Source organism: Balaenoptera musculus, chromosome 1 (assembly GCF_009873245.2).
Source record: "Balaenoptera musculus isolate JJ_BM4_2016_0621 chromosome 1, mBalMus1.pri.v3, whole genome shotgun sequence".
Classification (NCBI taxonomy): domain Eukaryota; kingdom Metazoa; phylum Chordata; class Mammalia; order Artiodactyla; family Balaenopteridae; genus Balaenoptera; species Balaenoptera musculus.
Window position 1 is genome coordinate 9,866,658 of NC_045785.1, and position 14,522 is coordinate 9,881,179.

General features: G+C 44.4%; 1 protein-coding gene across 1 annotated transcript; it reads left to right on the forward strand.

The window, feature by feature from the left end:
- The first annotated feature begins 2,128 nt into the window (after positions 1-2,128).
- LOC118881092 (PRAME family member 8-like) lies at positions 2,129-5,215 on the forward strand. The gene is made up of 3 exons (XM_036825536.1): positions 2,129-2,295; positions 2,731-3,300; positions 4,642-5,215. The coding sequence occupies exons 1-3, from the start codon at positions 2,129-2,131 to the stop codon at positions 5,213-5,215; spliced, it is 1,311 nt and encodes a 436-aa protein (XP_036681431.1).
- The last annotated feature ends 9,307 nt before the right edge of the window (positions 5,216-14,522 follow it).

A 14,522-nucleotide genomic window follows, 5' to 3' on the forward strand; every position in this document is an offset into this window, starting at 1 on the left:
AAATACGCTTGGAAAGGTTACCCATGGGATTATGGTTTGGCTTCCAAGACTGCTGGAAGGTGGCTGGGGCTATTTGCCATCTGGAAAGTGTCCTCAGTAAGAAAAAAACTTAAAGAAAACCGCTCCTGGTAGCACCTGCCCCTGGATGACTGTTATTTGCGACTGACCCACGTTTATTTCTTCCCTGGCTCCAAGTTCCCAAAGAGCCTACAGTGCCCACTCTCAGTGGCTCTCAGTCTTGGAAATGTCTGATCCCAGGACTCACATCTCTCCCTCTTCTCACATTCTTAGATTTAGTCTTTTCATGGTGTTTGCTGTGCTGATCCCAACTTTCTAGGAAGAAACACCCTCAAAGATGACACTGTTTCCTTTGAGCCACTCTTTTTTACTTTCTAAATATCACCCAGAGAAAGGTCTTTAAATCTCCCTCCTTCCCAAGAGGGAAAAAACTGCCTTATTTTACACTGTTGCAATTAATCATGTCGTCCATTGAGGAATGCCCAGCTCCAAACTGTCCAGCCCTACTCTTACTTCTCACTGAGATTTTGACCTGTCAACCTTCAGAGAAGGCTGGAAAACAAACCACATCCACAAAAGCTCTTCCCTTCCTGCCTGAATAGGCTCACGGTCTCCTATGTTTCCTACATAACACCTAGGTGACGAGTTGATACAAGGATGGGTTTATTTTGTTTCCTTTGGGAACAATACCACTGTTTTCATGAAGCTGTTTTCATTCAGGGACATTTTGGTAATTTTGATATGGCCAAAGTTCCCCCAACAATGATGATTTCAAGTTTTGGTTTTTCGTTGTCCAATGTCAAGTACCAGCAATTCCTTCCCTGATCAAACCCAGGAATATAACTGTCCATATTGGTAAATTTCAATCAATACTTGTTAAATGAATCAATGAATGAGTCCTTGATTACCCCCTCCATTATTCTTTCTGTTTCCTGAATTGATATCTGATCAATCAATTAATCTGGAGAAAAATGAAGATCCAATCAGGATGAATCCAATAGGCAGTCTGGAATCTAATCAGGTATACCATACTGATTGAGTTAGTAGTTGGACAGAGAGATGATGGGATTAGAAAGGTTTATAGAAGTCTCAAGCCTGAAGAAGAGATGCAGAATCTTCTGACTCTGGACTCACCAGCTGTGTTCTCCACAGGGTGTGAGGTCTGAGCACCCCGCCAACCCCATCATAGCACTAAGTTTCCAACCTCAGCTAAGGACACCCTCTTCTTACCCATGGTTAGCTAATCTTGAAGGGTAGCATGGAACTCTGGATGGCACGAAGAGTTTTTGAAAAATCATTTCTTTCAGATGAACACATTTCAGGTTTTGGTTTTGCCTCTCAGTGTAGTTTTGCCTGAATCCCAAACATTTTGATTTGCGCTTTAGCTGATATCATTTTTAAATGTCTTTACCAAGGAGATATTTTTAATAAAAAAATCTGTTTGGAATTTTATTTCTTGATATTTAAAACACTACTTTTGGGTACAAATGGCATGCATGTTAGGGGTATTTCTTTCATCTTTACTAGCCAGGTTAACTGGGGTAACTGAAGATGTAGGCTGCGTTGGTCCACATAATACTCCTTTTCCCATAGATTTAGGGCTCTAAGTCATGGTCTGAAAGTCTTCCCCAAATAAAGTTTGGAGTCAGTTTTCAGGATCCTTGGTACCCATTTCCCAGTGGGACAGACTTAAGCAAAGCAGTGGATGGAACTGAATGGGCTAGTGGATGCCTTTTTTCCTCATCGGTACTTGTTAGATGATTGTTCTGAATCCCTCAAAGGCAAAGAGTTAAAACTTTGTGCCCACTGAGCTCAGAGTGTAATATAGGCTAGGTGAGGCACTTCCACCCCTTCCAGAGCAGGCACCTTGGCCCTGAGTAGGTTCCTCTGAAGGGTAGGGAGACAGTCTTAGGTATGCTCATGCTTGGCCTGAAATGGATGACTTGTTGCCTCGAATGTTCTAGAGGATTCCTTTTGGGGCAGAATTAGGATGAGTTTCTGGACTCCACCGAGACTCCTGGACATTGCGGGAATGAACCTGCTGAGGGAAGAAGCCTTGGTCTTTTCTGCTGTGGAGGATTGACCCACAGAACTCTTTCCACCGCTGTTGATGGAGGCTTTCCATGGGAGATGCATCGAGACCCTGAAGGCCATGGTGCAAGCCTGGCCCTTTGTCCACCTGCCTCTGGGGGACCTGATAGACATGCCTCATGTGGGGCCCTTACAAGCAGTGCTGGAAGCACTTGATGTCCTGTTTGCCCAGAAGGTTCAATCCAGGTGAGTCGGATTCTGGTAGCCTGGTAAAATCTGGATCGTCCTAGAGGAGGCAGCTGGGGTGAGGCTAAGTAGATGGAAAAAGGATGGAACAGAGAGTTCTGAAGATGGCAGTGAAGAAGTTTAGAGGCTTTGGCTCACTATGGGAAATGCTTCCCAGAAGCATAGGAGTGCCCATGTTGCAGGGGAGCCTGAAAAAACATGCCTCACCTCCTCCCAGTGCTGCTTAATGTTACTAGAAGTGGAGAACCAGAAAGTAGGGGAAGGCAAAGAGAGATGGAAGAAAGTGAGACAGGGAGGGAAGAAGGCAAAGCAGCAGGTGATGTCAGTAATCTAACGTTACAGCACAGGTGGGCAGCCTGTTGTCAAATACTGAGGCTGTTTCTCCATTCTGTGTGGATTTTAATGCATCCCCACCAATCTCCTTTTTCCCCATAGGAGGTGCAAACTGCGGGTGCTAGATCTACGTGATACTGGCCAGAACTTCTGGAGCATGTGGTCTGGAGCCAGCACTCACGGGTGCTCAAGCTCACGAATGGCACAAGTGGCTGAACACAGATCAATGACAAAGCAGCCCTCGGCCCCGTTTAAAGTTTTCATAGACCTTTGTCTGAAGAAAAGTACCCTGGATAACTTCCTCACCTACCTCCTCAGGTGGGTGGAGCAGAGAAAAGTTTTCATACACCTGTGCTGTAAGAAGCTGAAGATCTTTTCAACGCCCATGGAAAATATTATGAAGGTCCTGAGTATGGTGCGACTGGACTGTATCCAGGAAGTGGAAGTGAATGGCGTTTGGCATCTGTCCACTCTGGCTATGTTTGCTTCTTTCTTCGGTGAGATGAGTAATGTGCAGAGACTCTTTCTCTCCCACATCCACCTGTCTGCCTTCGAGAAGCAGGAACAGCGTCATGTCCAAATTACCTCTCAGTTCCTCAGGCTGCTCCACCGCCGAGACCTCCAACTGGAATCTCCCTCCTTCCTTGAAGGCTGCCTGGACCAGATGCTCAGGTGAGTTGGGCCACTGGCTGGGTAACACTGAACACGCTAAACCTTGAAAACACTAAAATGTCAAACGCACTGCCTCCTTTGCTACTCTATCCTGAAGTGTGGTATCCCATATCCACACAAATCAAGGTAGGAGGCTAAACTGGTATAGTGGCTCTGGAAAGGGACACACTGCTAGGGAGGTACAGATTATAGACTGGGATGTTTTGATTTAGCAATGAGGAGTTTGTGATTTCTTCCTTAGGAAGAGAGTCTATGTTCAAATGACTTAGAAAAATAGGTAAGGAAAGAGGACATTGAAGGGGGGAAACCACATCAGACCAGAGCATTTCTGAAGAAAAGCTCAACGCTCACAAGTTTTGTGACTGCAATGAGCCTGTCTTAAATCCCCTGCCTGTAAAATGTTGTCTTATGCTCCAGATAATTAATATGTATTAATTACATTAATTAATATATGGGAAAACTATGATTCTGGAAATGATGGTAGTGGATCAGAGCAAAAAGCATAGTAAAAAGTGATATAAGGTTTGTAGATGATGCAGGGATATAGGTGATCCCATACAGACAGGCAACCCCAGTTGATGCTGGTCAACGTTGTGTAGGTTTATGTATGTCTCTGTACAGCCTCACCTGGCCAGAGATATAGGCATCTGGAGTTCAAGCAGAGACTGAAGGAATCTGAGTTGAAATCTTTTTTTTTTTTTTTTTTTTTTTATGGCTGTGCTGGGTCTTCGTTTCTGTGCGAGGGCTTTCTCTAGTTGCGGCAAGCGGGGGCCACTCTTCATCGCGGTGTGCGGGCCTCTCACTATCGCGGCCTCTCTTGTTGCGGAGCACAGGTTCCAGATGCGCAGGCTCAGTAATTGTGGCTCACGGGCCCAGTTGCTCCGTGGCATGTGGGATCCTCCCAGACCAGGGCCCGAACCCATGTCCCCTGCATTGGCAGGCAGATTCCCAACCACTGCGCCACCGGGGAAGCCTCCTGAAATCATTTTTTATCTCATCTACCAATACTAAAATTCAGTGATGTCCACACTTGATTGAAACTCTCTGGCTCTTGTCTTAGCATGTCCTAGAGTACTCCATTATTTTCATTCATTCTCATAAGGAAGTGGAGTATGTTGTACTCTGCTTTATAGGTGAAGAAAGAGAGTTTTCAAGATCCTGTGAAGTGACTCAGTCACACAATGGTGACAGGACCGAGCCTAGAGCGAGACTGGGCAATCAGTGTATTGATCGTCATCAGATGGTCAGACTAACCTTAGCCCTGTAGAAATCACTTGTCTCTTACCTGGAGCTCACCTGGCACCTCAGTTTCCAACAACTAATTGCTCGGTTTCTCCCCAGGTGCCTGATGACCACCTTGGACAACCTCTCAATTACTAACTTCCAGCTTACAGAATCAGACTGGATCCATCTGTCCCAGTGCCCGAATATCAGTCAGCTAAAAGGCCTGGATCTGAGTGGTGTCAGGCTGACCGACTTTAGTCCTGAGCTCCTCCACATTCTGCTGGAGAAAGTTGCAGACACTCTCCAGGAACCGGACTTAAGTCAGTGTGGAATCATGGACTCCCAACTTGAGGCCATCCTGCCTGCCCTGAGCAGCTGCTCCCAGCTCAGGTCCTTCAGCCTGTGTGGGAACCTCCTTTCCATGGCCGTCATGGAGAAGATGCTGCGACACACCGTTGGACTGCCCTGTTTAAGTCAAGAGCTGTATCCTGCTCCTCAGGAAAGTTACTGCCCTCAGGGTGTTCCCCTGGAAGGGAGACTTGCCCAGCTTCAGGCTGAGCTGTTTGAGATTCTGAGAGACTTAGGATGGCCCAAGACCATCTGGCTTAGCCTCAGCCCCTGTCCTCACTATGGTGATGACATATGCAGTCACATCGAGCCTGTTATATACTGCTGTAATACTCATGTCTAGTTGGTTGCCTCTATGTAAAACTTTATTCTGGGCACTTGGAAACTGAAATTTAGGACATAGGTACACTATGAAGGGAAAACACACCCATGGTTTCTGATATCTGCTCAATGTGAATGGGAAAAGGAATGGTGATCCAGTGTGGGTGCAGGATTGCACTGGAAATATAGACTCTGGGAGGTGATGGAACTTTGGGGATAGGTGTTTATACAGTCAAGTATGAATGTAAATTTTTGGAGCTGGTTACGGGCTTGAGACCCACATGTTGGAGTTATCCTTGCATGGATGTTTGTAAAGCAATGGTCAGAAATAAAGAGACCCTCGGTGAAAACGGACTGCTGCCTTCCATGATATATTATTCTGTTTGCTCAGTTTATACCTGAGGAATCTCCAATTACTGATGAAGAAAAAGGCATTGAATTGTCTATAATCTGAAACCTTACTATTGCTTCAAGTTCTTTATTCCATCTGGGGAATCTCTTATGTCTTTGCCTACTTCTTTGGCTATTCAGTGGGTTAATACAAGAAAAGGGGAATATACTCCATGTCATTGAGCCATTGGAGTGAAGAGCTTTTGGCAGTGCCCTCACTGCTGAGTTAGGTCATGACCCTGGACATGAGTATTCTTCACAGTTCTACCAATGGGTCCATAAGTCTCAGTTCCTGGCCTTTGCATGTGCTGAGAAAGGCTTCACTGCAAAAGGCAAGGCCCACAGTTCTGGAAGGTGTTGTCCACACTGTCAATAAGCTTGAGACTCTGGTCCTCACCATTCCATGACTGTCATGGGTCAGTAGTGGTCCTTATTGATATAATCTAGTTGTGGCCAGACATCCAAATTCCTTTTAGCAAAATACTAAAAGAATACATGCATTTAACATGGTTTTATTATTTCCATACCACATTAAAAATAATATCCTTTTGGGGGTTTGGTCATTTCAATAAGAGATTGATATTATTCCCATTACAACTCCTGTCTCTCCATATCAGGGAAGAGAAGTATAGCATGTTTTGACATCAGCATTTCAGAATATATAACAAAATATCCGTTATGTATTGCATATAACTCGTAGTCGGCCCTCCTTATCTTCAGTTCAGCATCCTCAGGTTCAACCAATTACAGATGGTGTAGAACTATATTTACTACTGAAAAATAACCACGTAGAAGTGAACCCGAACAGTTCACCCACGTGTTTTTCTAGATTCACCTGTATATGTAGACACATATGTATTATGAGAAGAGGCTTGCCTGGTTCCAGAGGCTGAGATGTCCCACAGTCTGCTGTCTGTTCGCTAGAGAACTAGGAAAGTCCGTGGTATAATTCAGAACTAGTCTTAAGGCTGAAAAGCAGTGGAACTTATGGTGTAGCTCCAAGTCAAGGCTAAAGACCTGAGAACCAGGGGACCAGAATGTATATTGTAGACTTTCAAGGCTCAAGAGCCAGAAACTCCAATATTCATGGGCAATAAGAGAGAAAAAGAGGGAATTTGCCCTTGTTGTTCCATTTAGGTCTCAAGAGGATAGGGTGATACTCACCCACATTCGTGAAGGCAAATCTCTTCACTCAGTCTACTGATTCCAATGCTCATCTCTTCCTAGAATGCCCTTAAATATCCTCCCAGAATTAATGTTTGACCTGTTATCTGGGCATCCCTTGTCACAGTGAAGTTGACACATAAATTTATCCATCACAGTGGGTCTAAACAAAGTGCACCCAAATGAAGTCTCCCTATTTTTAGTTTTTTAAGGAAACTAAAAATACTGTTCTCCATAGTGACTACCATGTGACCCAGCAATCCCACTGCTGGGCATATATCCACAGAAAACCTTAATTCCAAAAGATACATGCACCCCAATGTTCATTGCAGCACTATTTACAATAGCCAGGACATGGAAACTAACTAAATGTCCATCAACAGATCAATGGATAAAGAAGATGTGGTATATAAATACAATGGAATATTACTCAGCCATAAAAAGGAACAAAATTGGGTCATTTGTAGGGATGTGGATGGACCTAGAGACAAAGTAAGTCATACAAAGTAAGTCAGAAAGAGAAAAACAAATATCATATATTAACGCATATATGTGGAATCTGAAAAAATTTGCATAGACAGTCTTATTTACAAAGCAGAAATAGAGGCACAGGTGCAAAGAACAAACATATGGATACCAAGGGGGAAAGGCGGGGTGGGATGAACTGGGAGACTGGGATTGACATATATACACTATTGATACTATGTATAAAATAGATAACTAATGAGAACCTACTGTACAGCACAGGGAACTCTACTCAGTGCTCTGTGGTGACCTAAATGGGAAGGAAATCCAAAAAAGAGGGGATATACATATACGTATAGCTGATTCAATTTGCTGTACAGTAGAAACTAACACAACATTGTAAAGCAACTATACTCCAATTAAAAAAAAAGTGAAGGCTCCCTGCTAAGGATTCAGAGACTAGTATTGTTGACTCTGGCGTGGAAGGGGATATAGGGCTGGGAGGACCTTAGGCAAGAGCTTCAGTTTCCCCGTAAAATGAAGATAGTGATGCACACACAGTTTATGGGATATTTAGTAAAATCCAATGAGATGGGGCTGAGGGCAAAGTCGCAGCATCTCAGCCAACCCCATATGTTCGCTTTTCCAAGTTATTAAGAATTGTGTCCTGAGAAGATGGGAATTCTGTAATAGGAAAGAACCTTTGCATTCTGTTATATAATGGCCCGTGTCTGGAACCCTTAATGAGCATTAAGCTAAAATACCTTTGTTTAGCTCATAGGAAACATCCTAAGCAGGCCCACATTTGAATGGCTGTAGAAAGGAAGAAATTAACACATTCCCTCTGGCATCTGGCCAGAACCAGAACTTAACCCCTCCCCTTTTATTATAAAAGACGCCTAAATTGTAATACAGAGAACTTAGTTCTTTGGGACACTTGTCCACCATCTTATTGGTCTGCCGGCTTTCCAAATAAACTCACTATTCTTTGCACAAACAACCCATCTCTCAGTTTCTGGGTCTGTTGTGTGGCGAGCAGTACAAGCTTGGGCTCAGTATCAATTCCAGTTATACAGTCGGGGACTTGTGCTTCTATACATAAGTGCAGTGGACATCATTTACTTTCCACAACCGCTGTGACTTTTGTTGACTAGGTTTTTTTGGTGGCTTTCCTGGAGGCAGTGTGTTCCAAGTGTAAAACACAATAATGAAATAGGAGCACAGATGACCATTTGAGAAGCCACCAGGCTGGGTGTGCCAGTCTGATTTGCAAAAAGGGATGAAGTAGAGTCTCTTGGGTCGCATGTTTGAGAAACTTCAAGGGAGAGCTACCTGCCCACTCCACCCTTGATATCTGATCATCCACAATATCTGATCAAAATTTCTCACTTCTCACTCTTGGTATCTGGTCATCATTGGCTGCCTGCAGTAGGAATCTTGTCAGGTTGATTAAGCTAGAATCCCACCCCGCCCCAGTCCTGATGTCTCCTCTCAGTAATATGCCATCCACCTACACCCCTGTTCCCTAGCTGTAGATCCCCACTTGTCCTTATTGTATTTTGAATGGAGCCCAGTTCCTTATTGGGTCTCTCTTCCATTTTTGCAATAGTCCTGCATCAAATTTGCCTTCCGCACTTTAACCTCTGTCCCTCTCTGGTCTTCTTTGATAGTACTTTCACAGCTGGTTTCTCCTCAAGCAGAAAAGCACTTCTGAATATCCTAAATACCCAGAGTGACCCAACTTGGGGCCTGCCTGCCTTTGTAGCTTTCCATATGAGCCCCTGCATTTTCATAAGAAAATTAGTAAGACTTTTCACTTTAAAAACTGATCCTTCTTGTTTGCATTTTTAAAGCTATGGTCTGTGAGCCAGAGTCACTGAGGCCTGTGTCACTGCCTCAGCAGCCACTCAAGGACAAATGCTTGTTGAATGTGTCAAGGCTGTAGCTCCCAGGTGAGAAAAATGGAGGCTTTTGACCAGCTATTCTATGTAATAATCCAGCTGGAATGGGGCTGACCTCACTTGTACGTTAGAATGTATGTAGACACACTTAGAAGTTGTCATGACCCTCCAGGATGGAGTGGACCCCGTGACAGGGAAAAACCAAAGTCCTCAAATCCCTGCCTGGCCATTGCCAGGAAGGAGTGCAGATAAAAGTCTTGGGTTTCCCAAGACTTCCTCATATTCAAAGAGAATATGAGACCACTGGGAGAGAGCCCTCATTTAGAGACTTGTTAAAAGTTGAAATGACACATGAGAGCTCTGCACCCATCCCCCTTCCCATAAGATGCTGGCTGAGCCAGCCTGACTTCCAGGTGCAAGAATCCCTAGAGGACCTGGAAGGAGGGAAACCTGCTGTGACTTCAGTGAATGGGGAAGGGTAATAGGTGCAGTCCTTCCGGACATGTTCCCTCCACCCACCAATTCCCAAGTTCCTGTGTCCCCCTTTATCGATCTTAGACTCAGGTGGATTCTGGAGACCTCTCCTTCAGAGGGCCAGGGCCAGTTGTCCTGCAGGTGAGTCTTCTCTAGAAGAGGGACTCAGGGATGTGTTAGGACCCCCAAGTCGGCTGGTTCCTGACTCTGCAGTTCATAGAAGACCTGCACTGCAGGTCTTATGGGGGAGTCCTGAGGCAGCCCCTCATCCTTTTCCTCCCTGTGTTCCCGAGTCCAGTGGGTGTGGCCTCAAAACCTGCCCCACACCCCTGGCTTCCCAGCTCAAAGAGAAGAAACTCCTCCCAACTCCCTGGACCAACTGATTGCTGATCACCGGGATCCTGTGGGTTTCTGCCCAGAATGAAAAAAGCAGTTTTCATCAGATACACCACACTATTACTGGTGGGAATGTTTCCCTCCTGCTATTCCAGTGACTTGCTGATCTGAGCCCTTTCTCCTTCAGTGGAGGCAACCTACACAGTGAGGCAATGTGGTGAGGCACCTCCTGTGGATAAAAAGCATGTAAAACCAGACCCTTCTCCCTCCATTTTCCTGCGTGTGATCTTGAACCAGTCAAGGGTGACCCTCTCTCTATGGCCTCTGTTCCTCTCAGGCTCACATCCCTTTTCTCCCAGAGATGCAAGAAGGAGGATAGTGTGTGAAGGAAACTCTGAAGAAGCCCCAGATGAAGTGACACAGTCCAAAAATTTCCGACTAACAAAACTCTGGGGGAATTTCATGACATTGGAAACACAAAGGATCCAAGGTGGAAGGCTGATGCAGACTTAGAAAGGAGGATGACAATTTACAAAGCATAGAAATAACGTTGGCTCCCGGTCATCAGTTATGCCATGAAAAGAAGGCAGTCGCTGCTCACACTACTGTTGATAAATTCATTATAAAGAAATAAAACAATTTAATTCTCAGTGTTTTAAAATACTGTGTTCTAAATAAATATTCCTTTTACTGCTTTTACATTTACCTATATATATATAACCACAGCAAGAGAGTTAACCTTTTAAAAGGTCACAGGATAATCATAGATTTTTTTTCCCTTTTGATTATTAAGATTGTGTTGTAGTTTCATCTTACACATTCATTTTTATCTTTGTTAGGGAGGAAAGCATTTTCCTCTACACTTCGATGTTCTTCAACTAGTCTAATAATCAAGTTGATATAAGACATTACCAGGAGAAAAACAAATTTAAATGGAAGCATATGGAAGTCCCACAAGCACAGTGAGACTCACGGAGAAGCCAAGCAATTGAGGCTTCTCCATGATCTCAGCACACGGAATGGGACAGAGACCCCAGACTTCAAAGGGGAAGAGGTAATTCACAGAAGAGCAGGTGTTTGGTAATTAGATGTTTGTCCTATTATACAGATACATCATTCAGATAAAATTCTCTCTTCATAATAGCTCTTTTTCAGGGCCAGACCCCCTATCCAAATTCTTTTAGGTAGTTCAGGGAGAGGTAAAATATTTCTTTTTGAGTCTGCTGGGTCTTTATTACCTTCAGCTCAAAACAGTTTGCGTGTCAAAGCTGCACACTCTGGGGAGGCTAGTTCTGAGCCCCTTCACCCTCTTGCACTACTGTGGTCTAGGTACAGGTATTTTTTAGCTTATGTGTTTTTTTTGTCTGCCTCAATAGAATGTAAAAGCTGTACCTCGAGATAACAGAGAGAGGAATATGTCACATTCATTGGACGTTGCCCCTTCACCCAGAATCGCAGTTGGCACATACTAGATACTCAGTAATTTTTCTTTTAAATTGAGGAATAATTGACAAATATAACTGTATATATTTTAAGTGAACATGGTGATTTGATATACATATATATTGTGAAATTATTAACAAGATCAAGACGATCAAAACATCCACAGCTCACATAGTTAACTTTTTCTGTGTGTGTAGTTGGCATGCTTAAAATCTCCTCTCAACAACTTTCAAGTATATAATATTATAGTGTTAACTATAGTCACCTTGAGTATATTAGATCCTTGAAGAGATATATGAGCATCCATGTTCATTGCAGCATTATTTACAATAGCCAAGGAAACAACCTAAACGTCCATTGGTGGAAGAATGGATAAAGAACAAGTGGTATATACATAAAGGTATATTATTAAACCATATAAAGAAGAAAATCTTGCCATATGTGAAAACTTGGATGAACCTGCAGGACATTATGCTAAGTGAAATAAGTCAGAGAATGACAAATACTATATGGTATCAGTTATATGTAGAATAATTAAAAAAAACCAATTTCATAGAAATAGAGAATATAATGGAGGTTTCTAGGAGTCAGAAAAGGGGGAAGTGGGATGACATAGGTCACAGTTTACAATTATCCAGTTATAAGAAAATAAATACTTTTAAATGAATCAAGGAGAGAGAAGTGGGGGGCAATATTGGGTGTTGTGTGTTAGGGGAGTTTCACGTGTGCTGAAGACATCCAAGGGAATGTGTCCACAGAGTCCCCACACCCCCCGGACCCTACCAGTGTTCAGCCATGGACATTAGAGGATTTCTATCACAAGGGGAGTCCAGTGCCCCCGAGTCCATTGTGGGCTTCTGGGCTACTCCTTCATTTGTGGTGGGCAGTTAATGCGTCATGGTTTGATTTTCATCTCCTGTGACCTTTCTTCAGATCAAAGTAGGCAACTTAGTGTCACTTGGATGACAGGGACACAGTGCCAGATGTCATTCTTTCTTATTTCCTCCTGAAAAGCACAATTTTCAAAGTCTGGAGGGTGTGATGGGTGAGGAGAGTAAACTGCAAAACTTCCCAAGAGCATCTCTTTCCTTGGCCTAAATGCCATGGTGGGGACCCTCCACTTCCCTCTTAAGCTGCCCCTCATCTTTGCATCCAGAATGAATACTCACCACTCTGTTTCTCCAGTCTCCATTGGCCAGACTCTGTGCCCTTGGGGTAGAGGTTGGGGGCAGCCACTGGAACTTAATGCAGGTCAGGGCAATAGAAGCCAGTCCCTTTTGAACTCATGTCACTGAGTAGGACCCTATGGTGCCTCCCTAGACAGACTCCTCTACATGTCCTCTGCCTGCCTCTTGTTTATGGAAAAATTTTAGCCTCCTAAGGCCTTCCCTGAGTTCCAAAGAATGAATTTAATCAGAGAAGTGAGAAAATGCAAAAATAAAGGAAAACATTCAAGCAGGACAAAATGATGATTGTTTAGCCATTAAAAAAAAAAAAAGTCCAGAACATTTAATTCCTCTTCAAGGGTTATAGATAATATTCTCAGCAATATCCTTTGAGCTGTTTTGCAGATACTGAAATTCCCATGAGGCTGAAGAAGTTAACTGTATGCTGACCAGGAGCAGGTAGATTCCAGACCAGTTGGAAGCAGAAGGTTGATGATGTTGACCCTAACCATTCAGAAGAATGTCCAGGAGAAGATCATGAACTTAAAAATGCTCTTCCTCACCCTGTCTTTAAAAACCTTTCCCTGAAAGCCATCTAAGAATTCAGGCCTTTAAGGCATTGCCACCTGTACTGCTTCCTTGGCCTGGAAATAATCGCTGCACTTTTCTTACCACGACACGGTGCCAGTAGACTGGCTTTACTGAGAGTGGGCAAGCAGACCCAAGATTGGTTTGGTAATATTCACAGCTCCCAAAACCAGGACACCCGTGCTCCCAGTGGTCTCAGGCACAAGTCCCCAGACTTGAAGGGACACAGCCCTGTGAGAGTCAGAGGACATGATCTCCTGCTCAGCTGCCATTTCCCTCCTCTCCCCTCATTCTGGGCCCCACACCAGCTCCCATGGATATTCTCTGTTCTCCTCCCTCTTCCTTCCTTCAGTGCCTGTGGCCCAATCCTGCCTGGAGAGAGTCAGCAGACCATATCTGCTCTCCACCCACCATGTGTCTACAAACCCGTCCTTTGAGATGAATTGGATCCAGTGGGACATTTGCATCAAATCTTTATTGAAGAAGAGTGACAGCTCCTTTTTTTATAGCAAGATTTTAGTGGATCTAAAGTGTAACCACACCCTGTTGAGTACTGGAGGGGGCAAGGAGACCCAACACAGAGACCTGAATGTTTAAAAAGGCACAGAGGGCAAGACAACTCAGGGCAAGAAGAGATCTGTGTTGGGAGAGAGAAAAGACATACTGGGCTTGGGGAGAACTTTGTCAGCTCAAGGGCTGGGCCAAGAGAGCCACATCGGGGAGACCCTCTGCAGGGCACTCGTCCTCAGGACCTCCCATCATCAACTGTCACCTCTGCGAAGACCAGAAGAGTCAAGATCTTCCTCTGTAACCCAGGAGGGGTTGCCCTCCAGCATTTCTGGGTGCCTCGATGGATCTGCAGGGGAATGTTATGCCTTGGAATTAGTCATATTTTCCAAAATAGCTCAGTGGAATTTGAGAAGAATTCCTTGATTTCTGCTGATCTCAGTGGAAGTGTGTCCCAGCATTGTAGCCAGGCTCCAGGCTCTAGGAGAGGTGATGTTGGTGGGCTGCAGAAAGAGAGAACTGCTGAGCCAGCTTATTCTGGAAGAGGAAATGGATGTACAGAAATATTCTAAACGATTATGCAGAGACCCGGTTGCATATATTTTAGAATCTCACGTGGGATCCTGTGACTGGAGAAGGGAGTCAGGACGTCCCCCTGATGGGCTCAGAGAGCTGCTCTGACCTGGACAGCTAACAAGGTCATGAGAACAGCTCACCAGGACATAGTAGAAATGCCAAATCCAGGATTCACATCAGACCCTGGGAGTCCCGCTAGGCCCAGAATTGGGCAGGAAGGACGGCATCTCTGTGCACGTATGCTCCCTCCTCTTCGACACACAGTGTGTCCCCTGAGCAAACAGGCTCTGTGTGGAGGTAGACAGAGGAGGTATCCTCT

Bases quoted from the DNA above. Each gene is read 5' to 3' on its own strand.
- LOC118881092 (XM_036825536.1), top strand. From the start codon at position 2,129: ATGGAGGCTTTCCATGGGAGATGCATCGAGACCCTGAAGGCCATGGTG. The intron at 2,296-2,730 runs GTGAGTCGGATT...TTTTCCCCATAG, and splicing joins GCCCAGAAGGTTCAATCCAG to GAGGTGCAAACTGCGGGTGC. The intron at 3,301-4,641 runs GTGAGTTGGGCC...GTTTCTCCCCAG, and splicing joins TGCCTGGACCAGATGCTCAG to GTGCCTGATGACCACCTTGG.